Here is a 25,063-nt window from a genome sequence, read left to right as displayed (position 1 = left end):
AAATAACTCCAACCTACTTCGTTATGCCCTTTGGAGCCATAATGAATACCAGAAATGTATGACCACGCACTCTGTGTACCTACTATGCCGATCTAGTAAATCCATCAGAGGTGTCTTGTTCAGTTATGGCTAATGACCAATCATTTATTTGGCTCTGACTAATGAGAACATAACAATCAGCCTTTATGCTTCATGTCACAGCACCAACTCAGTAATGCCAAAAGCATGTGCAAAGAGAGTGGGAGGATGAGGAGTCAGTGATTCATCACTCAACACTTAATCATAACCAAGAAGGAAGAAGGAGAAAAATTCATAATTCTAAAGTCAAATTTCAGGAGACGTAATAACTCAGTACCAGCTGCTTTTGCAGCTTGTAGGTGGTTGACACAATAACGGGAACACTGTACAATATTATGCAATCCAAAACAAACACAAACTTTCTCTTTAGAAAGGAGTTGATTGAACGTAAGTTATTTTTTGACGCTATAGTTGGTGATTTTGTAGAGCAAATATTATAGTATCAACTGGTGTAAACCATTAAATTCATTTCCCATTCACCAACCCTTTATTGGTGAACCCTGTATTTCATGTATTGTGGAACAGTCTGTAAGAGCCACGTTGAGGCAATCCCAGACAGCTTTTTTTCAGTATATGAGTACAGACCCTTTAATATTATAAATGTCTTGCTTTTCCAAGGTTGTCATGTCCTCCTTAATATGAGGTACTTTTGTTAAAAACATGCTGTATTAATTTATGTTTTTTTCCATTGCTTCATTACGGTTTGTGCTTTGGTGTGGGGGTCAGGTTTATAAAGAAAGCCTATTTTGCCTGGTATTAGTCAGCAGCAGTATCTCTAAGGCCAACTGCATCTTCCAGCTGCATCCGTGGAAATCTTTACCTCTCTGAGTCTATTAAAAGCACAAGATGCAAGAGTGTGTCAGCTGCTCACATATATTAATGTAAATGAACTGCTTGCTCATTTGATTTAAGAAAAAGAACATCTTGCCCTGCAAAGTCCCTATATGATGGTACTTTAATATTGCTCAATTTGAGCAAATATAGTCCATATATAATCTACTGGTTTCTGCATGATGTTGGATTATATCAACCATACATTTACATCTGGAAATGTCTTATTTATAAAATTAATTTTCTTCTCATACAGTTATGGTACACAAATGAGCACTCATAACTGAATTGTCTCACATTTGATCATAGTTCACATATTCATCTTGTCTTGTCACCCTGCAGGAGTGACCACTGTCCTGACCATGACCACACTCAGTATCAGCGCCAGGAACTCTCTCCCTAAAGTGGCCTATGCCACAGCTATGGACTGGTTCATTGCTGTCTGCTATGCCTTCGTCTTCTCAGCCCTCATTGAGTTTGCCACAGTCAACTACTTCACCAAGAGGGGTTACGCCTGGGATGGAAAAAGTGTGGTGCCAGAGAAGGTATTTGAAGCATTTGTATTATATTACTTATACTCCTAACAGATCTGCATAACAAATAGAGATAATAGACAGAAGCTTTGACAGTGTGGTTTAGGCAATAATTTGGCACATAACTGCATTTATTATCCCCATTCCTCAGTTACAATGTCTGTCCTTGTTTTTACCAAAACTAAATTCAAAAACTGCCTTCTGGCAAAATGAGAGCAAATCTAGGCGATGAAGAAAAAAATGTCATCAGACCCAGTACACCAAGTATATAATTCTAGAAATCAGGGCTGTAGTCAAGTCCAACTTTGTAAGGTCCAAGACGAGGACTAATCGAGACCAAGTCAAGACCAGGTCCAAAGAGCTTCAAGTCCAAGTCAAGAACAAGTCCAAAAAAGAGACAGTCAAGATCGTAGAAAGAATGTATTTATATTATTTACTTAAAATATCAAATGGAAATGTTCCCATTCTTTAAATTATTACTTGTCCTGAAGAATTCATTGCTGACATTGTGTCTGTGGCCAAAAAGAAAATGATTGATAACTGATGACTGAGGTATATAATGCAGCCAGGTGTATACCAAGGGACCAATCTTGATGCCTGTTCTAGATGGATTTTGACTTAAACCAATACTTGTTTTCTGAACTAGCGCGCTTCATCAATGGTTTTGTTTTGAAGGAGGAAGTTACTTTAGAATAAAAGCATAGAGTACTAGAATTGGTCGAGTCCAACTACAATATTTGGCGAGTCCAGTGGCCGAGTCTGAGACAAGTCCGGACTCAAGTACTACAGCCCTGCTAGAAATAATATGGACTTCCGTTTCAAAAGTTATTCATTTTTGCACCAGGACAGTTAGCACATAACAGTAACTGTTGAGGGAGGCCAGGAACATGTAGTTGTTGTTGCCAGCTCATCTTATAGAAAATGCAATTTGAGTAACATGACATGAACATTAATAGTTTAGTGTTCATCGTGTGCTTTCTGCTCCACTTGTCTCTGTGCAGCAGTTAGCAGCATTGTATTCTGTAATCTCCAGCTGTTTTTGAAAAAAAAGAGAATAAAGCCCAATATTCATTGTTAGATTGCTGAGTTAAATGCTTTTACATGGAAATATGTAGATTTGAGCAATTATTATTTCTTAACTTATGTAATATCCATATTTTTACTAAATACTCACCAGTCTGCTGAATGAGTAATTGTGCCAATATATAAAATGCTTTCTTCTTCTTATATCCTTTTTACTTTTCCCCAACAAACAAAATCAGCAAAAGAAGAAGAAGGAGTCCCTCCTCAAGAAGAACAACACTACAGCCTACCCAGCTGCCACTGCTACAGCCTTCGCCCCCAATATTGCCAGGGACCCTGGATTGGCCACTATTGCCAAAAGCGCCCCACCACCCCCAACTGAGCCCAAGGAGGAGCCAAAGCCCAAGCCTCCAGAGGCCAAGAAGACCTTTAACAGTGTGAGCAAGATAGACAGGATTGCCAGAATAGCCTTCCCTCTGCTCTTTGGAACCTTTAACTTGGTCTACTGGGCGACCTACTTGAATAAGAAGCCCAAATTGCAGGGGATGAATCCACACTAATCCGTGTTTCATTCCTTTACAATTATACCTGTATTTTTTTTCATTTTCTTTCTAATTTCTTCAAAAACAGGTGTTTATTTTTATTTTCAGACAAACATGGTGTCCATGCTGGTTTGAATTCCCAGTTGTTACATTGCTTCTATGTTTACCTAAAGTTTGAAGATTTTGAAAAAAACAAAACAGAGGGAAAAAAAGACAGATAATGATACAGACTTTTGAAAGGGTGTTGTTCAGGTCTCGGGTGATGCTACTAAGAAAATGCTACTATAACTATATAGCCAAGAGAATGCTATTCTACAACTGCACATAGCCCAACTTGTTAAGGGGCTTTGGTTTGTTTTCTTATTGTTTAATTTGTACTATTTTATTTAAACATGGAATCACAGAAACAGTAAAAAAGGCACTTGTGTATATGCATGGGCAGGGCATCTTTTTATTTAAGTTTATTTATTGAAAATACAGATTAACATTGACTGATAGCTTAGTTTATTTGATATCAGCAGCAAAAATGCTACGCTCATTCTCTGTCAAAATATCTTCAATTCTCTGTAGATGTTTTATGAGATTAATTATGTCATTCTTCAAAATATGTTAGGGTTTCTGCAATAGCAATAAAACATGTCTCAGTGGACACACCATTTATTTAGGGGTAAAAAAAAATACAAAAATTCAATCATCTCTGTGCTCAGCATTGAAACTATTAATTTCCTTTCACAGCGTTGTAAATATTATCAAGTGTTAGAGATGTCAATATTATGTTTAGGCTTTGCAAAGTGTAACTAAAGGGTATGTTTATTGAATACATGGAAAAGTAAACTTTTTTTTAATTTAATTTATTTTTCGTTTCTGTTCATGACACTTTCTTTAAAAAGAGTATATACTGGTCTAATTCACGCTTAAGTGACTGTTTCTCGCAGAGTTCGCGTTCCATTCAAAGCTGCTTTCACACTGAAGTAAAATATTATTTAAATGTGTGTTTGTGTACACACTGACGGCAACAACAGCAACAACAACATCAAAGGTGTAATCTGAGATTGGCTAGTTATGAGAATGTAAAAAATCATCTCGAAACGTGCATTTGACATTTAGAATTAAAACACATTATTTACTTCTTTTGTTTGTTTTATTTATGGTTGGGCCTCATTTGCCGAAACGCCATTCATAGCAAAGTGCAGTTGGCATCGCTTAAAGATGGGTGGGGCACATTGAGAAGGAGGAGAAGTGCCTTTTTCATAACCAGGGTTAAAGCTGTGATGGCTACTGCTTTGTTGATTGATGGCACGTCTATATTTTCCATTCCACTGTGTCCCCTGACCCTGTTTGTCATAGTCCCCATCTCTTTTCAGTTGAAAATTGAGACATAACACTCAGAAAGTACCAGCTACACTGCCTTCAGTATCACATGCCCGTTTGGACTCATTTGTTGCTGCTTGTTGGTGAGCAACAGCGAGAGACAGGGACAGAGACAGAAAGAGACAAAGAGAGAAAGGAGACGTTCAGTTGAAGTGGCACTGTAATCTTGCTTTAGCCGGCGCTGTGTTTCGCACAGAGGACTTGTCTTGTAGTTCCACGATAGTGACGAAGATGAATATATTTTTGTAGCATGATGTCAATCCCTCTTCCGAGAAAAACCAACAGAAACTAACGCACATGTGAAAAGAATGCTTTGGTTTTTGTCTTGAACATTGCTTGCTCCTTTTTCTTTTAACTTATATCTATATATATATATATAAAAAAAAAACATTTAAAGGACACGCTTCTTCTCTGATGTGGCACGTTTAGGTTTCTGAACAGTCCATTTTAAATTATGTTTATGTAGCAATATTAATTAGCAAGGGCTTTTCTTAGGACCTGAACCTGACACTCTGGGGGTGATATCCATTGTAGCTTTACATTTAACCCCTCTCTACTTGTAGTTTCATTGATATACATGGAAATCTAGAAATTATTTAGATTTGGTAGAAGATGGCAGGCATCACATTCTGTGTTCATCTTGGGTTCTGAAGCCTTTGGCTCCCACTCTAACCTTTCACAAAATCTCCACATTTCTTGTCACGAAGTGGGTGTGCTTTGGATTGCATTACAGGTTATGGGTGTGCTTTTTTGAATATGTTTTACAGAGCACTGAAAAGGTTAAAAAGCATGTAAGAACCCTGCGGAATTCTGTGTTTGTGCGCTGGGGTAAAGAGATCACGCTATCACCAGAAGGCAATGAAAAGAGATCAGTGGTTGTTGCTATTGTTATTATTTGCATTATCATTATAACCAATGTTGAACCTATCCCCTAATGGCAGACATCTTTGCAGGCATACGCAAGCGGTCTACTGTTAACAGCCACTTAACCTACAAGCAGAGGGTCAAGGAACTGCAAAGTTCAGGGTGAAGAGTTGTATAAAGATATTTGAATTCTAAACTATTGTATGTATGTTTATTATCATGAAGAAAAAATATATATACATATGTAAAATACATAATGCATACAGTATTTGATTATATTAATGAAGATATTAGTTAAGATGATGATGAATATTGTTTGTATTATCAACCTATTGTTATGCATTTTGCACATTTAGAAGAACAATACATTATGTTTATGTAGTCGGCTTCGTGCTATGCAAGGACATCATTGACCTTCTCTCCCTGACCATTGTGTTTCAGATTTACAAGCTATTATAAAGAAAAAAGAAATAAAAGAAGCTTAGCTTTTATATCAGCTGTGCACCTGCTAGCTTTTTTTTCTTTCAACCATGGCTATACAGGGTGACATCAAAGAAAACAGTGGATTATTTTGTTTGCGCTTTGGATTTGTCGGTGGTTGAAGGGAAAATGGCTTTCATTGTTGATTGCACTTTTTCTCCAGAGACATGCAATAAAGTGATTGAACTGAAAAAAGACAGGAGCAAAACTGTAACAAGATCAACGTCTTAATAATATTTCTGTTCATTTCTTAAGCTTGTTTGTCATTACAAAAATGGAGGCAGTTGAAAATGTTACTTTGCTAAAAGGATCGTTATGTTTATGTTTTGCTTTCCAAAGTTCAATGATATTACAGGGAGCGCCAGAGAGTTTTGACTTTGACAGAGTAAAAGTGAATTTTGTAAACTTTTCTGTTTGGAATACCTTTGCTAAGCCCCTATATTGTACTGCAAGCAGGATTAAACAAATGCTATAGACCATTTTTAAATATTTTTGAGCCAGGTCTGGTTTTGCTACATTTAATGCTCCAAAAAGAGAATGTGAAATATGAGGCACAGTGCAATCATGAGCTTCCAACTTTTACCTTCACATTCATATGCAGAGCATTCATGTAAATATCACATGTGTAGGCACATCAGTCATGTATTTCATTATGTTTGATGCAAGGTCCATTGCAGTTCTCAGCAGCACTTGCTTTTCAACATTGAGTCTTTGGTTATTCCTAGATACCTACTGGAGTTTTTTCTTGTATTTTTATCAAGCAAAATATGTTCTGATTTTCACTGAAATGTAAAAAAAAAAACCTACTTTTCTAAAGCACAAAAGTTGATTAGGGTAAGAGAAATTAGAGTGAGACTGTATACATATGGACATCAACAAACACACACTTTCAAAACGCACACATACACAAATACCTGCATACAGTACACAGGAATGTGTCGGTAGTCCAGTGATACTGACAAAGGGTTCTGATGGATGTAGATGAAATGGTGACCCTTCTGTAAATGTTTTCTTTTGTTTCTTTTGGTTATGATATGGCCCTGTAGAATCTGATTCTCTGCATTAGTCTTTAAATAAAAAGAAAACAAATGAAAGTCGTGGCCTATATCTCTGTCCTTGTGCTCTGTCATGTCCCAACAAAGTCCGGAGTTCCCCTTTCACACATGTAGCACACAACAGGTGATTGTCCGTGTCAGATGCGTTCTCACTTACTGGAAACACTGGTTTTGGGGGAAACGGATTAAACCGCATCGTGAAGCCAGCTCATAATTTGATCATTAACAACCGATTCTCATACCATTCCTTGAATTTGTCTGATAATTTCAGCTTCTGCCCTTAACTACAGAAGAATCTTGTCGTCCCTCCAGTTAGAAATTTCCGTTGCCACCTTCGAGCAAATCACCCTTCTTCTTCACCCTCGGATGTTTGTTTTATTCCGGGTTTGCTCACGCCGACAGAAACGTCATCACCCACTTGCTTGTTGTTAATAATTACACTTTGGGCTCATTTGGAGATTACACAGACTTTGTACAAGGGAGCTAGCAGGGTAAAGACTGTTTCATGTCCGATCTAACTGATTCAGACATATGCATTCTCACATAAAGCTCCACCGGGTAATGTCTAGATACTTTCAGGTGCGCATCTCTGTCTGAAGCATAAACTATACGTTTTTGTGCACTGTTTACACAGTCTTTTACTATCACAGGTAGAATAATGTGGCACATGTTTTAAAGATGTGTGAATTTAATAATGCGTGTCACTTTACACACAGTTTGCAATATGTAATGTATGTACATTTCAATAAGAGCTTTGCAGGAAACATTTCACTGGGTAGATGACGGAATATATAATAATATATATAATATATAATATATAATAATAATAATCAGGCCTTTTTAAGCAACATATGGTATATGCATAAGTCAATAGCTGCATTTACACAAAACAGCGGAGCCATTTGAGATATTAGGAACATTCAGACGGCCAAGAACCCAAAGACATGGCAGAGCAGGGTTTATAGCATTAGGACTCAAATTAGCAGCAGCTCTGACATGAAGCCTTGTATTCCAACAATGTACGATGAGTACCTTAGAGTAGCTGATATGTCAGACTAGAAAGGGATGATGCAAGTGTTTTATCCAAATTTAACATAAATTCTGGTTGTCCTTTGTTGTTGTTGTTTTCTGGCTCTATGGATGGAAATAACATTGTCCTAGTTGACGGGCTGGGCGGTATGTCAACTTTTTAAGGTATATCGATGTATTTTCAAAGATTCAAGATATGCGAAGAAACAATAGGCCTACCGTTTATATCGATACAGTTTGATGTTGTGTTACATAACCTATTTCTTCCATAAAGCTGTGCCTGTGTTTGCATCTCTCCTCCCTCACACTCTCAGGGCAACCCCGCCCCCACTTGCTCGCATGCTCTCCTGCAACATGGAGGGAGACACAGCACAGGCACTGCTGACATTTGCCTATACTTTTAATTGTTATTTGCACAGCTGTATATTTTGTTAAGCAGGAGAGGAAACCTGTATTTGTACCAGTGTTTCCACTAGTAATGTTCTGTTGGCGGCTGCCACGGCAACAGAAGTTACTGGACGTTACTTTAATTCTATGAGTAAATGCGAGTGAGAATGGCGCCTAGATGTGGGCGAGAGGTATGACCCATGACCAGATTATCATAGTTCATAAGGATGCAGCGCAGTGACAATACAGACATTTCATACACAAGACGTATTTAACGCCGATGACATGCTGAAGCACATTCAACTCAAGCTGGACCCGCTCATAATGAGCCTTGTAAGTATAGAAACTCAGTCTGCAATGTAGTTCATTCACTTCACGGATAAACCAGAGAATTGTACAGTAACAGTCAGCTTCATGATCAAAGAAAGTTTTTGTATCATACACTTCAGTCCATTGCACACTCCCACTCTCTCCTCTACGAGCTCTCTCTCTTCTCTTTCAATCAGTTTGTTGTTGTTGAAAATCAACTCGATCATTCTCAGAGGTCTGTTTGTATTTAATATGGGCTATTTATTTAATATTTATTTACATGCAGCTGCATGTTTTCAAACAGGAAACTCTGTCTTTGCATTTTATCACAGTCTGTTTTAATAAAAGTGGTTGTGACATCTACATAAGGCTTTGATTTAAAACTGAACATTTAGCCCACATTACAGAAAATAATGAGATATATATTGTCAGATTCAGATTCAGATTTCAGTTTACAGCCAGCCCATCCATTAAGGGTTAAACAAACTTAGAATGCATTAAAAAGTGCATTAGCACACAATCTGTATAGGTTAACTCATGAATCAAAAATAAAATAAACAAACAATAAACAAACGATCAATAAACAACTGTTTAATTAATATCGATGGTGCGTTGCTGTGTAGAGAGGAATCTGCTGACACTGTTTCTTGATCATAAAGGTTTATTCACATCAAAGAAATCAGCATCATGTACAAGCCCTGCAGAGCTCGGAGAGGACCCGTTTTTCCCAATTCTCCAGTGGTCACTCTGGCTTTCTTTGTTCGAACATGGTATATATTCTATAACATATGTAACATAGATGGGGGAGGAAACAATGCTTTGACCAATGGCTAAAAGCCAACTGGCCTTATCTCGAGGCCCCACAGATAAGTATTACAAATGTTTTCCAGAGAGGTATCTTCTGAAAGTAGAGTAAGGTTCATCTGGGTTTCTCTGTTACCCAAAGCTTAAATACAAGTCATATAGAATATGCCGATAAAATAGGATGACAATACACCTCACAACAAATAATATAAATAGTACAAATAGTACTGCAGCAGTCATACATCCTCCTGTATACAGAAGCTTGTTGTTCTCTCCTGTAACATCCACACATTTACACATTTACACATGACCCAACTCAATCGTTACAACCTCCCACATACTCACACACCTGCTAGTGGCGGAACAGAGCAACGGAGTGCTAGAACCAGTTTGTTATAGTTATGTGATTTCATGTAACAGTGCTGTATGTTGTTCATTTAACAATCTAATAGCAGAGGGAATGAATGAGTTGGCATAGCGGTTGGTTTTCCGTATTGGCACATAGTACCTCTGACCTGACTGCATGATAACAAATCCATTACTCAGTACATGATCAGGTTGGCACAGTATTCTGTCAGCTTTCTGGGCAACTCGGGTTTTCCAGAGAGAACAGAGATCTTTTAACTGAGTATCAGTGATTTTTGAGCATACCTTAACGATGTCGTTCAAGCTCTTTTTGTCTTTTACGGTTAGTCCATTAAACCAACATATGAAAGAAAATATTAGTAGGCTCTCAATGAATGTTTGATAAAATGTGCATAAAATCTTTTTACAGATGCTGAAAGAGTTAAGCTTCCTCAGTAGGTATATTCTTTGATTTGCTCGCTTAATAATGCTATTGGTGTTGTCATTGAATATCAGTTGTGAGTCAAACACTGTACCTAAGTACCTATATGTTTCGAATATTAGGACATTTTCATTATGTTTTACACTTAGTTTTGGTTCATCACTGTCCCTTCTAAAGTCTATGATTAATTCTCTAGTTTTCGACACATTTAAGTCAAGGAAGCTGTCATCACACCATCTGACAAATTCGCTAAGTGCACTATTATGGTCCGATTGATTGCCCTGGAGAAGGGACAACAGGGCTGAGTCATCTGAGAACTTCACCAAATAGCTGTTTTCCCAAGACGATCTGCAGTTGTCAGTGTATAATATAAAAAGCAGGGGGGAGAGCACACAGCCCTGTGGAGATCCTGTGCTTGATACAATGACAGAGGACATATTCCCATTTACATATACCTGCTGCCTTCTGTTTGTTAAAAAATGTAGAACTAGTAATAAGATCTGTTCGGGTAACTTAAAATGTGAGGCTAATCGTTCAATTAAAATATGAGGCTGCATTTTGTTAAAAGCTGAGCTAAAGTCAGCAAATAAAATTTTTGCACGTGATGCCGGTTTCTCAAGATGTTTATACACCCTGTCGAGAATGAAAAGCTTTGCATCCTCTACACCCTTGCCTGCTCGATATGCAAATTGAAGTGGATCTAATTTATCTTCGGTTAGGGGGATAATTGTGTCCTTCAAGATCTTTTCGAAGCACTTCATTACTAGGGAAGTTAGTGCAATTGGTCTGAATTCATTAAGAGTTTTAGGAGATTTAGTTTTGGGGATGGGTATTACTGTTGTTTGATGTTTTTCATAAGTCAGGTATATCTCCACTGTCAGCGCACCTTTGAAAAATGACTGTAAAAGCCTCACTAAGCTGCTCGGCACAATAGTGCAGTGTACGCCCACAGATGGCGTCAGGACCAGCAGCCTTTCCTATTTTTGTGTTTTTAAGTAGAGTTGTGACTTTTGTCTGTTGTATTTCTATCCCTCTCCTAGGTGTCAACGTCTCTTTCAATGTAATTATGCTATCTGAGAAGGACCTTTCAAACCTGCGAAAGAATTGATTAAAAGTATCTGGCAAATCGCATTCGTCTGTACCATTCAATTTTATTGGTTGCCCTGTTCTGCAAACAGGCTGGTTAATAGCTGCCATGGTTTTTATTCCTTGCTAGGCTGCTTTTAAATCCCCACTATTGTATTGATTTTCAATTTTGTTCTTATACTGAATTTTTGCTTTCCTTATTTCATTTTTGACTTCTCTTTCTCAAACACATCTCCTAAATAAAAAGTCTTTTTTTTCCTGTTGATAACAGTTTTCAGTTCCTTCGTTACCCAGGGCTTGTTATTAGGATAAATGACCACCTTTTTAAACGGGATAACCATATCAACACAATATTTCACATATGCAGACATTGTTTCCGTAAGTTCATTAATGTCACTACAAGTATCATAAAAACAATTCAAATCTGTACATTCCAGACACCCTTGTAGAGAGCAAATACTGTCTTCTGTCCAGAGTTTTATAGTTTTCTCCTCACGCTCAAGGTGTCTGAAAACGGGCTTGTACACAGGCATCAGATATATACTATTGTGGTACGAGGCACCAAGGGGCGGCATGGCCATGGATCTGTAGGCCCCATTTATTGAGCCATAACAGAGATCTAAGGTAGTATTCCTCTGCGTTGTAGAGCAGGTTATATACTGTTCATATGATCTTAGGGTCTTGTCTAAGGTACAGTGATTAAAATCTCCCATGAAGAATTTGGGGGCCTCTGGGCAAATAGAATCCAGTCTGTGAGTGAGGTCAGCAATCACTTGCATTGCAATTGAGGCATTGGCTCGCGGGTGAATATATACAAGCGTATAAAACAGCTGTTGGAACTCCAGAGGTAAATAAAACGGCCGGAGAGACACAGTCGGCCGGAGAGACACAGTCAACAGTTCGATGTCTGAAGTGCATATTCTTTCTCTCACTACAACAGTTTTACAGTACCTTTTATTTACATAGAGGCACACTCCTCCTCCCCGACTTTTCCCAGTCGTATTTGGGTCTCGGTCCAGGCGAATTGGGCTTCCAAACCCACTTAGGATTAGGTCCTCGTCCCGGTCTGACTCCCTCAGCCATGTTTCCGAGAAGGAGTTTCCAGCTCGTCTGTCTTGTGTCTTAGTGACTGGACGTTTGACAACAAGGTTGTGGGGGAGTGGGGGTAGCCTACGGTGGTTGTCAAGCCTGAGATTTTTAAGTCTCCGATGCAGGCCTCCTCTTCCCCCCCTTTTCCGATGTTTGCTTCGTGCATGCAGTCTGCACAGCTCCGCCGGAATATCTGGTATAATACCAGCAGACAATGTATGTAGGGAGATCAAAAACTCCCGGCTATGAATAACTTTCCCAAGTACTCCATACTCCGAACCGTGGCAGGTGGAGAGTTCCAGCAGTAACGTTATCACAATAAATATAGCAGTATGACATAATATAACAGTTGATCGAAAGTCTTTAAAAGCCGCATCGCTGGATCACTGGTGCTTTCACTCACGGATAGACCTTAACATCCACAGCATACACTCAATAAAACGATAAGAAGTAAAAAACAAACAAATGGATGGTCAAGCTGCTGGGTCGCACACGCACTGGAGCGCCCCGCCCAATCTCCTTCAGATGGGAGGTCTATCACCATTCAGCCAAAAACACAGAGATATGATTTTTGGTCCATAGTGCCCGCTAAAAACACCGCTGTGTGAAAGTACAGCCTCACAAAGCCATTAGTGTGGCTGTAGTTTTGTTTGAATTTTGCCCAATGGATACTGGGTTTGATATACTGCACCTCAGAGCCCTTGTTTGATACAAAAAGTACAACTCTCCTGACTTTTATTTCCTAACCCTACAACCCTAACTTGTTTGACCTCCAACATGTTTTCCAACATAAGGGTGCATAGTGGTGCATCAGTGTATTTTGCTACAAATCAATCACAGTAAAATCAGTGGCTTTCGCTTGATCTGTTTTTATTCTCCTACTTTAAGCGCCCCCTACAAAATTGAAAAAACTGAGCCGCTGTAGTACGTTTAATGTAGACTAACAAAATGTGGTACACATATATAGCATATCAAGATGTTCAAAAAAGCTCATTGGAGCCATACCCTTAACGCAACAGGAAGTCAACCATTTTGAATTGAAAGTTGGAAATTAGTGTGTTTTTGGCCATTTCCACATGTCGTACTTTAACAAACTTCTCCTAGAGATTTGATCCGATCAACTTCAAATTTGGTCTATACCATCTTAAGACCTTAAAGATGAAAAGTTATTAAAAGCTAGCTGTGGTGGGGTGGCCATTTTGTGCGTTTTGCCATCGAGACAGGAAGTGGGTGTAACTTGAGTGTACATTGACCAATTGGTTCGAAACTCATATTGACTCAAAGTTATAGCGCCCCCTAGTGGCAACAGGAAGTAGGCCTAAAAGTCAAGGTGCTATACCTTAACAAACTCCTCCCAGAGATTTCATCCGATCGACTTCAAATTCGTTTTTGAGCCATCTCAAGACCTTAACAATGAAAAGTTATTAAAAGCTTGAATTTTCGTCCAACGGTGTGGGCGTGGCGTGGCGGCCATTTTGAGCATTTATCGATGAACGAAGAAGTTGTTGTAACTTTAGTGTACATTGTCATATCTGCCCAACATTTCTCACGGTTGACAAGGGTCCAGGCCCGAGGACATCCGTAGGCGAAAATTTACTTTTGGTCATAACGCCCCCCACTGGCAACAGGAAATCCGCCTTATATGACAAACATCATCTGATTTACATGAAACTTAAAATGTGTGGTCAACATGTGATACTGAGCCGGCTTCTATACTTTAACCATGCCCATGTACTCAGGCCACGCCCCCTTGTATGGCTTTTGAATTGTTTAAGGTAGTGTCTTCTGTGAGGTATCCCCTATGCCTTAGCCTTTTTATAACTAATGACCCATTTTATGTAGACTATTGTGTGAGGTATCATTGAACTCAGCAGAGCGTTTCATTTTCATTAGTCGTGGTTTGACCCGCCCCCTATGCTTTAGCCACGCCCCCTTTCACATCTAAAGAACTGTATGACGTAGAGTGTGAGATATCATTGAACTCAGCAGAGAGTTCCCTTTTCATTGGTGATGATTTGCAGTGTCTGAGTGCCGCGCAAATGCACGGCCGCAAGGAGCGGTATCCGCCAGTAACCCCGACGTGCAACGCTGCTTGTTTTATATTTCATCTATATGTTATATTTAATCCTCACATTTTAACTTTGCACTATTTTATGTCCTTATTATATATATATATATATATATATATATATATATATATATATATAGTTATTTTCTTTAACCCCCTAAACTTATAACCAAAGACTACTCAATACAAAGCATTGATAGAAGCAAAGGTAGAACACGTTAAAGCTTTATTATTATTATTATTATTATTATTATTATTATTATTATTTTTATTATTATTATTATTTATATTAGTGACAGTAAAGTAGCGGTATTAGTTGTAATCAGTGAGTCTTCAAGTTTACAAAAATGGCAGTCCAACAATCTGTCAACTGACGTGTGCTTCTTCCTTAAAAGCATGTGAGACTGTTATGTAATAGAGCTGCTTTCTCGCTGGCAGAAGAGCAGAGAGAAGAGGCTTTTTCTCTTTCTGTCTGCCTGGTTCTCCCCATCCTTCTCTATCTCTGACTTTGTTTCCCTTATAGGCATATAGGGGTGGGGGTGTTGGGGGGGCATGGGGACACTTCCCACTCAGTCTTAGGCGCAGGACGAATTGTACTCCAATTGTTTCTGCCTCAAATGCATATACTGTGTTTTTCTCTTGATCTGCTTTTTAGACAAAAGCATTGTGTGACTGGCTATTGTCACAAGTACAAACCCTCCTTTCCCTTTTAAGAAAAGACAGTCCTCGTCTCCTGGTTTCCCTGGGAACTCCATTTAAAGCCGCATTGAACAGTCTGTTCATGAATCATGTTTTTGCAGGAATGAATGAAAATTCAACCAATCCCTTCATTATACATAAGAACTTGTAGCTATGTCAAAATAAAGGCAAATCAGAAAAATGCTTAACAGTTATCACCCTTCTTAACACAACATAATCCAACTCAGAATCACTGTACATTGACTCTCAGTGGCTATTGGGATATATTGTGACTGTGGTGGTGAATCAAAGCTGAACCCTCTTTGGATGGGATAACACCAGCTTTGACGCCATATCCGGCCAGGGGGGTAAAGAGTGTGAACAATGGCCCCTATCATTACTCCCTACCCCCCTACTTTCGGTGCCCTTGCTCAGACCACACCCATCTTCGAACTCTGCCTTAATTTTGTCTTCAACTACACCTGTAAAGTTTTATGACTGCATCCTGCACGGCTGTAACGCTATCTGGGTGAATATATCTATACAGACTAAATTAAAACACATGGAAAAGTACTTAAATCCTCCCGATACAGTAGGTGTCTCCTTTTTAAGAACCACCTTTTAGTGAGTATTTAAGGCCAACAATTACGTTGACATTCTTAACTGAATTTAGTTAATGAAGAGAGGAAACATAGTGCTTCATTTAGCTTATTACTGCTCTCAGGGTATTTGACCATAGATACCAAAGGGGAACGAGGAGTCACTCTGTCTTTCTCACACACACCCAAAGTACATTCTGCCACAGCAGATTCTCCAGCCTCTAAATTCTTAAGCAGTAGGCACAACACAGACTCACATCTCTTTAGATTACTATTAGTTCTCTCCCTTTGTCAATTTTCTTTCCCTTTGCTTCGGCGTCGCTTCCATTGCCTGCTGTCTCTCTTTCCCCAATTATCTTTAGGAAGACTCCACAGATTACTTGGCATATCAGTAATCTGTCAGATTACTTGGCATATCAGGATATCAGGTATCAGGATCTGTGAATTGCTTTTTTCCTTCACTGAAATGAATACATTTATGCGTTAACGGGAAACGCAATTGGAGTAAAACATAATTACTTTACCCACACCTTTAAACCCACTGAAAGTATATGCTACTGTTATAAAGGTTTTGTGTCCGAGACAGCATTGCCTTTATGTTTACCATTATTCTCCATCTGAACATGGCCGCAAACTGTTATGTACAATAGAAACTCCCAATACCCTATTCAATCTTTTTTTCCCAGGTTAGTTGTTTTATAAAAAATCAAATCAGTCATTTATTTTCCCTAAACAGGGTTTAAGGAGTCATCATTGGATTGAACTCGTCAAGGCTGCCATTGTGAATTCCATCCATTGTATCTTCTTATCACACAATTTGTGTTCTCTGCAGTAAACTGGGACTATAACTGTACAACCTATCCTAATTGTACAATCCTCCCAAATCATAGTCTTAGTTCCCTGGACCAGTAACTATGTAGTGTAGGCTACTGTACATTCATGAAACAACAGGGAGAGGACACCTCAATGGTTTTTGATCTTATATTTTGTTGGGGGGAAATAACAGAATACTCTTTGTTACAGCCATGTTTACAGTGTGCATTGAGTTTATCACTTGATTATCTTCATAGTTTCTAGATTTTGGAGTCAAATTTGTCAAAACATGTCCTATTTGGGAAGAAACTTGCTATAATAAAATAGCAAGAAAGGAACAGTCTGTTAAGGAAAGCTGTGAACGCGCATCTATCCAAATTATTTCAGCCTGGCTCGCCCTAGTCACACCTCCTCAGCATGGCTTGGCTGTCGTGAATCGCACCAAGCCAGGATGCACAGATTAGACTAGGTCAAGTTTTACTTTATCAGTTATCCTAGATTCATAAATTCTACTTTTGTCACACAGCCCACAGGTCCTGACAATTCAGGTATGACCTGGGTCACAAGCAGGGAGCAATGCATAACAATTACCTTAAAGGAGAATTCCGGTCGATTTCAACCCGTAGCTCTGTTGTTTGTAAATCAGGAGTACTGTCAGTAGCGAGAAAAACGAAAACAAACGGTGCCGCCTACACCGAGTTATCCTCCTGCTAGATTTTGCACCCAACAGTCTTAAACAAGGCTTTAACAGGGCAAGTTTTAAACATGTTTTTAGCCTCTAAACGTGTTAGAAATGCCATTACTAGTGCTTAGCCATGTGCAGTTATTCCTTACGAGGGAACACAGCGAATTTGACGGCAGTAGATGTGACAGAAAGGCATAAAAGTTGTGTTAATCCTTACCTCTGTTTATGTACTGCTTTCCGGTCAAGTCCTCAACAATCGAGTGCCGATCTCATACAATCCAATAATCCAAAATGTATTTTTTCCACAAAAAAACAATTTGCCGAGGTCCTGTCCATAGTAATGAGCATGTATCAACAGGCTGTAACCTGACACCGCAGTGAAGCGGAGCTGACCTACAGTTCAAAAGTTCAAGAGCTCATTTGCATAGGTAACCTAGCAACGGCGGAGCCTGCCTGTGGCAGAAGCAGGGAGGAGCTCACAGAGCTGACAGACGGAGCTTGGAGTTAGATCAGGACTAATATGAGAAAATGCTTCGAGTTTGTGCCTTTCCAAATTGCGGCAACCGAATGAAGAGATATTTGAGATTGTGCTTTCACCGTCTACAACCTCCGCAGCCGGGAGATTTTACCGTTATGGCTGGTTGCACTTCCTTCAGCTCCCTTGATAACATTAGCTACATGAGAGAGATCACCGTGTTTGCAGCGAACATCGACTTCACCAAAAAGAGCGTCAAGTCCCGGTATCTGAAGGAAAATGCCATTCCTAAAGCGAAAAGACCAGCTGCAGACAAATTGGAGGTAACGTCTTTATGATTCATACTTTCCAAGGCTATTGTAATTCTCACTTTTTTTTCTGTGAAGAAATGTTTCACGGTGTTGGTGAATTCTTGAAAAAAAAGAAAAAAACACTAAATGTTGTAACTTCCGTTACTGAGACCCGTGTATGATATTACCGACATGTAATTAGTAATGAATTATATTACTGCGTTACAGCAAAAATGTATATATTACTGTAATTGCCTTACACCCAACACTGATTATGATAGATGCATCCTCAATGTTACTGTTTTGGCCATTGAGTCTGACTACAATGCTCTTTCTCCTTCTTACTTATTTAGGGGACACCATCCAGTGACATAGAGACAGAATAGCTGCAGTGCCACAGTCAACTCCCAAGAAGGCATCCAGCTGGTCATCCAGCCAGTTTCAAAATAGTTATTTCAAGTCCACAGAAGAAAAAAACCCTTACCCCGTCATGGACAGAGAAGAAGGCGACTGCTTTGTAACATAGCCCCAGTTCCTCTGCTGGATAAGAGTGAACTGGTTGCTCAAGCCAGGTCACATTATAAGAGCATGTTCTAGGCTTAGGAAAAGAGTACGGAACTATTTTTTCTTTGTACACTTCAGACTATGCTGCAGCATGATTATGTATAAAACCACACACTGTACTGTACATACTTTACATTAATTGTGTCAAGATTGTGATATTGTTATTTCCTTTTTTTTTTAAGTAAATACACAAAAGCACAAATGTAATGTGTATTGTTATATTATAAAACCACTATAACAGACAAGTGCAGTGTAGAACTGTACAATGTACTTATTCTTACAATTTATTTATTCTTACAATTTACTTATTCAACTTTACTTGTACAATATACATATTCTTACGTTTTCCTAATATAACTGTGCAATTGGTTTGTTTATTCCTAGTAATGGCCATACCAAGTATTACTAGAAATTATAGTTTTTGACTCAGAAAATGTCCTCTGCCTCTTTGAATCCTGTGTAACTTCCAGTTGGGGAGGGGTACTCTTGTCTGATTGCTGCTATTACACAGGTAGGCAATGTTCTTCTGGTACCCTGGCCAAGGTGCTCTCCTCTCAGAACCCACTCCAGAATCACCCGGTAGGCCACTAGTCTGCATTGGCTGGGAGGGGGGGGGGAGAGGGAGAGCTTTGGTTATTTCGCTAAAGAAGTGAGGCATTTATTTATAATAAATAATAATACATTTCATTTATAGAGGGCTTTTCATCATACTCAAAGACACTTTACAGTAAAAACCAGCACATATATCACATTAAAAACAGATAAGCAATAAAACCAACACATACAATAAGCATATTTAGAAGCAATTAAAAACAATAAAAACAGTAACTATCTGGTGAGAAATGTAAGATTATTGTATGTGGAAAGCTAATCTGAAGAGGTGTGTTTTGATTAGTGTTTTGAATGTGTATTTACAACTAAAAACAAATGTACCTAAGCTAGACAGAGTCACGAAAGCCTGTTGTACTCACTCAGACAGCTGGCCATCAGGTCTGTCCGGTTAGATCATCCTTATAGATCAGATGGGGAAACCTCTGTATGGGCGAAACAATGTCCGTTGACGCGCCCAGACCAGGCTGTATCCTTACAGCACAGGCTTTCTTCCTCGGTGGTCATTGCGATACAGTATCCACACGAGCACCACCATGTACCCGCATCAAGTGCAACCAGCCATAACGGTAAAATCTCCCGGCTGCGGAGGTTGTAGACGGTGAAAGCTCAAGCTCAAACATCTCTTCATTTGGTTGCCGCAATTTGGAAAGGCACAAACTCGAAGCATTTTCTCATATTAGTCCTGATCTAACTCCAAGCTCCGTCTGTCAGCTCTGTGAGCTCCTCCCTGCTTCTGCCACAGGCAGGCTCCGCCGTTGCTAGGTTACCTATGCAAATGAGCTCCTGAACTTTTGAACTGTATGTCAGCTCCGCTTCACTGGTGTCAGGTTACAGCCTGTTGATACATGCTCATTACTATGGACAGGACCTCGGCAAATCGTTTTTTTTGTGGAAAAAATACATTTTGGATTATTGGATTGTATGAGATCGGCACTCGATTGTTGAGGACTTGACCGGAAAGCAGTACATAAACAGAGGTAAGGATTAACACAACTTTTATGCCTTTCTGTCACATCTACTGCCGTCAAATTCGCTGTGTTCCCTCGTAAGGAATAACTGCACATGGCTAAGCACTAGTAATGGCATTTCGAACACGTTTAGAGGCTAAAAACATGTTTAAAACTTGCCCTGTTTAAGCCTTGTTTAAGACTGTTGGGTGCAAAATCTAGCAGGAGGATAACTCGGTGTAGGCGGCACCGTTTGTTTTCGTTTTTCTCGCTACTGACAGTACTCCTGATTTACAAACAACAGAGCTACGAGTTGAAATCGACCGGAATTCTCCTTTAAGTGCTAGAAATGGGAAGGGAAGTTTACACGTCATATTCAGTGAACAGCTTACATCACATACTCCAGTTCAGCTGTATACCTCAAGAACTAATGTTTTGTAGCTACTTGAATTATTCATTGTACAGTAGATAAAGAGAAATAAAAGCTTATTTTATGTTTCTTTGACAGTGAATACATTCTAAAGTACAAATAAATAACCATTAAACATTTATCAGATCATTTTGTGCAAAATGATTTCTCCTCTACATTTCATTGCAGCAACTGGAGAAGGAAGTTGGCTGTTACTAGGTACAATCTATGTTGTTGTTTTTTCAAAGCGACGATTGTGCCACCTCTCATTTCCAACCAATAACATTATTCGTCCCGCTTCGGCTGTTAGCAACCCTTGTCTTGTGCAATTCACATTGAAATCGACCCTTGTCCTACCCTGAGGTTAACCCATGCAAACACACAGTCAATCTTGGTTCAGCCCTGGTTGAGCCCTGCGTGTGAAAGGAGTATAAGATAGATTTAAATGACTGGTCTATAACAGCAAAATGTTAGGAGGTAATGTAATGTAAACCTTTTTATAATGAGTCAGTGAGACAGGCTGGTATAAGCAGGTAGCCTTAGCAGTTTTCTGTCCTTTACAGAGATTGATGTAACAAAATAAATTAACTCAAGTTAGGGGTGTAACGGTACACAAAAATCACAGTTCGGTACGTACCTCGGTTTTGAAGTCACGGTTTGGTTCACTTTCGGTACAGTAAGGGACAAAAGCAAGTAAAGTAAAGAAGCAACATAATGTACTTGTTGTTTATTATTGGGGGCCAAACAGCGAAACTGCAAGGCCCCATAGTGATTCTACTTATTACACATCTTTTCTCTGCCATGGGAGTCTATGGCAACCCATGGAACCGTACACTAAAAAGTTGTGAAATTTGGCACATTGATTCGGGACAGTCCCATAATTCATTTCACCAAGTTTTAGGTCTGCACCACAGGTCAAAGTTGGCGTTGCATCCATGCAATTAACTTTTGAACCATATGCCCAATTTTGAACATTGAGATATAGTTGTAATCCTTGAATGACGCTGAACTCAACGCACCCCATGATGTAAATATCCGCCATGTTGGACCTTCCATCATATTGGATTTTATCAAACACTAAAAAGTTTTCACAGGTCACAGAATTGGTCCTATTTTCACAAAACTTGGCAAAGATGATCTTCAGTCGATGCCTCACAAAAGTGAAATTCGAAAGTGTTTGCCCGTAACAGCCAATCAAAATCGTCAGCGAAGCCGCCAAACAGGAAGTGAACTCAAGTCTTTCACGTATCAACACCAATCTTAGTACATAGGTACAGGGCCCAAATAGGAAGAGGCTCAATACATTTGGTGACCTTAGACCTATAGGGGGCGCTGTAATTAGCAAAATTACATTTTGGCCTGTGACGTTTGATGTTTTTAGAATTAAAACTTACTAGCGGTGTCTCTTAAAGGTCCAATATGTAATATATGTACTGTAATAAATCAAAAAATTACACCAGTGCCTCATCAGATATTAAGGAAACATGTTAAGCTGAAATACTATCTTTTCTGACAACAATGTTAATGTCAGTATTTTTTCTTTTTGAAATTTACATTCTGTGACGGAATTTCTGTTTATGTTTTGGCCTGTGTGTTGTTATCAACTGCCCAGTTTGACAGCCAGGCCGGGTTGTCAGATATACCTGTAAAAACGTAAACCCAGCGCACTACAGCTGTAACGTTAGTACAGCCATGAAAGCAGCAAACAAACGAACAGGATCAACGGAGATAGATTCTACCCGACCTAAAAAAAAAACTGGCATGTTTCTAACAGTTGCATGACCAGAGACGTAACAAACTTCAGGTAAATATTGGAGATGTATTTGAAAGATAGAGGCAGGTTAGAGCCCAAAAGGACGCAGAGTTGGCTTATTTCCTCCTGAACAGGTAAGCATTAGCTTCAGGCTAATTTATCACAGCCACTAAGGTCGGGCATTTTATGTCATTTCAACATTTGTGTACTCACATTTAATTATATAGCTAGAGTACCAGAGTTGGTTACGCGCAAAAACACTGGTCCTGGCTAGTTCTGGCTAACGCCGCCATGCTAACTGCTAACGTTACCGGAGGACCAGGCAAGCAGTCTATGGCTGTTTACAAAGTGTAGTTCAGCTGATAATGGTGAGTTATTTTAAGCCACGAGAGTGGGGCTGTAAATCGGGAAGAGAGGACTGTGAGTTTTCAGTGTGTTTAGCGATTGTTGCCGTAATTCTAAGCCAATGAAGTGTGTTCAGTCGGCAAGGTAGTGGTATTTTTAGCGGTTATTTAGCTATTGTAATTCTAAGCCGAGGAAGTGTGCCTGTCTGGCGTGTGGAGAGGACGACGAGGTTGTGGGGTTTTTGGCGGTTCCTACTGTAATTCTAAGCCGAAAAAGTGTGTCTGTCAGTTGGGTACATAGCTCCGCGTGAGCATGGGCTTTTATGACTGTCAATATAGCCAGCATCTAATGTTAGCTACTCCGCTGTGCTGTGAAGTAATGTCTGACTATGTGAGACAATCGTCTAGCAACATTGTTGTGGATGCTGCGGTCTCAGCCTGGCAACCTCCGTGAACTTCAAGTCTGAGGAGGAGGGGGCGGGGGAGACGACTATCTCCAGTATTTTGAATTTATACTGCAGTAACTTTTTTAAACACTTGCTGTCAGTATTACATATTGGACCTTTAATACTGTGGGAGGTCCTAAGGCCGACACATGCCAATTTGTGACGTCAACGTAATTGATCCGGCCGCCATATTGGATTTCATCAAAAACACAAAAAGTTCTCACAGGTCACAAAACTTCTCAGATTTTCACGAAACTTGGCACGGATGATGTTCAGACCAAGCCGTTATTCCATTGCGTATTGATATTCGAAAGCGTTTGTCCGTCACAGCCAATCTAAATTGATGGCAAAGCCGCTAAACAGGAAGTGAACTCATATCTCCAGGAGGCATTCACGGATCAAAACCAATCTCAAGACTTGGACTCATGACCCAATTAGGAAGAAGCTCAAGAAATGTGGTGACTTTTGACCACTATAGGGGCACTATAATCACAGGAAGTAGGCTCATATCTCAGCAACGCTTTCACATATCGAAACCAAACTTGGTACATGGACTTGGGCCCCCATCCTGAGAATGCACAATAAATTTGGAGTCTTTTGACCACTAGGGGGAGCGCTATAATCACAGGGAGTAGGCTCATATCTCAGCAATGCTTTCACGTATCACAACCAAACTTATTATATGGACTTGGGACCCCATTCTGAGGACACACAATGAATTTGGTGACCTTTGACTGCTAGGGGGGCTCTAGAGTTACAGGAAACAAGCTCATATCTCAGTAATGCTTTCACGTATCGAAACCAAACTTGGTACATGGACTTGGGACTGCATCCTGAAAACACACAATCAATTTGGAGTCTTATGACCACTAGGTGGGTGCTATAATCACAGGAAGTAGGCTCATATCTCACCAACACTTTCATGTATTGAAACCGAACTTTGTACCCAATGCCAAGGACCTAAAATAAATTTGGTGAATTTTATCCAATTGCCATCAAAGTTAATGTGAATGCTTGCTCATGCTATGGTACTGCTTGGCTCTCTCATTGCTGCTTGCAGCAATATTTAACTTTTGTAATTAACAATCAGTTTACAGTTTTTTAAACTAACTTTTAAATAATTACAATTATTAATTATTATTATTATTATTATTATTATTATTATTATTATTATTTAAATAAAATAGAGTACCAATACTTGTCTACCAATAAGTTCTCCAATAAATAAAGATTTTAAAACAATATAACATATAAAATATATATACAGCAGTTTTTGCTTGTTCATTAAGGGCTGGTATGACTTTATGGCTGAAATGTGGGCGAGAAGAAATTTCAAACACCTTCACTTTCATGTTCACTGTGTGTTTAAAACCTGTGTTTTCAACAATTGAATATGGTCGTAGATCCGCTGCTATAAAAACACCAATAGCATTTGTTAATGCTTTGGCCCGATCTGAATTACCAGCAGACGTCTGTTTAAATGCCGAGGGGAGCTGCGTTTGTACTACAGTCGTTTTTTTTCCTTGTAGCAGCGATATTTACAGTCACGTGGTGCTGTTTCAAGTGAGTTAGCAAGTTTGATGTGTTGCTAGCAACATCCGATCGCTAATGAGCAATGTCGGCACACTACTTTCGTCTTATCCACTTGTTTTTGTCATTTTTGTATTTCACCGGAAAAACTGAAGTGTTCCCGAACAGGAGACCTTAATGACAACAGAAGGTCTTCAAGATCTGGCTTCTCTACATTGACCATGACGCTGGTTAGCTAGCTATCAAGAGGCTTGGCTGGTATAAACGTACTGTGTGTAAGCGCACGCTCAAAGTGCATGGCGGAGACTAAACAAACTTTTGGTCCGCCACTTAATATGTTCGTGTGGGAACTCTGAATTAAACTATGTTCCACACGCAAAACAAGCCTAATCATTTCGGTTAAAGATTGCATTCTGTGTACCATTCCGAAAATCCTGTCCTGTAATGGTCCGAAAGTCCTGTACCGAAACGGTACATGTACCGTTACACTCCTAACTCAAGTACTGTACTTAAGTACAATTATGAGGTATTTCATAGCCTCCAATCTTATGCTACATGTACTTCTACATCAAGTACAATTTA

At 39.3% G+C, this 25,063-nt stretch overlaps 1 protein-coding gene across 1 annotated transcript in view; it reads left to right on the top strand.

Annotated features, from left to right (window-relative positions):
- Window positions 1–3,278, top strand: part of gabra1 (gamma-aminobutyric acid type A receptor subunit alpha1) — a 29,291-nt gene extending 26,013 nt beyond the window's left edge. The window contains exons 9-10 of the mRNA XM_028595548.1: window positions 1,252–1,454; window positions 2,705–3,278. Of these exons, the coding sequence (XP_028451349.1) occupies window positions 1,252–1,454; window positions 2,705–3,025 (524 nt within the window). The 3' untranslated portion in view covers window positions 3,026–3,278. The remainder of the gene's footprint in view (window positions 1–1,251; window positions 1,455–2,704) is intronic.
- The last annotated feature ends 21,785 nt before the right edge of the window (window positions 3,279–25,063 follow it).

This window comes from Perca flavescens, chromosome 13 (assembly GCF_004354835.1).
Source record: "Perca flavescens isolate YP-PL-M2 chromosome 13, PFLA_1.0, whole genome shotgun sequence".
Classification (NCBI taxonomy): domain Eukaryota; kingdom Metazoa; phylum Chordata; class Actinopteri; order Perciformes; family Percidae; genus Perca; species Perca flavescens.
Note: the sequence above shows the minus strand (reverse complement) of the source record. Positions and strands in the feature narration are given on the sequence as shown.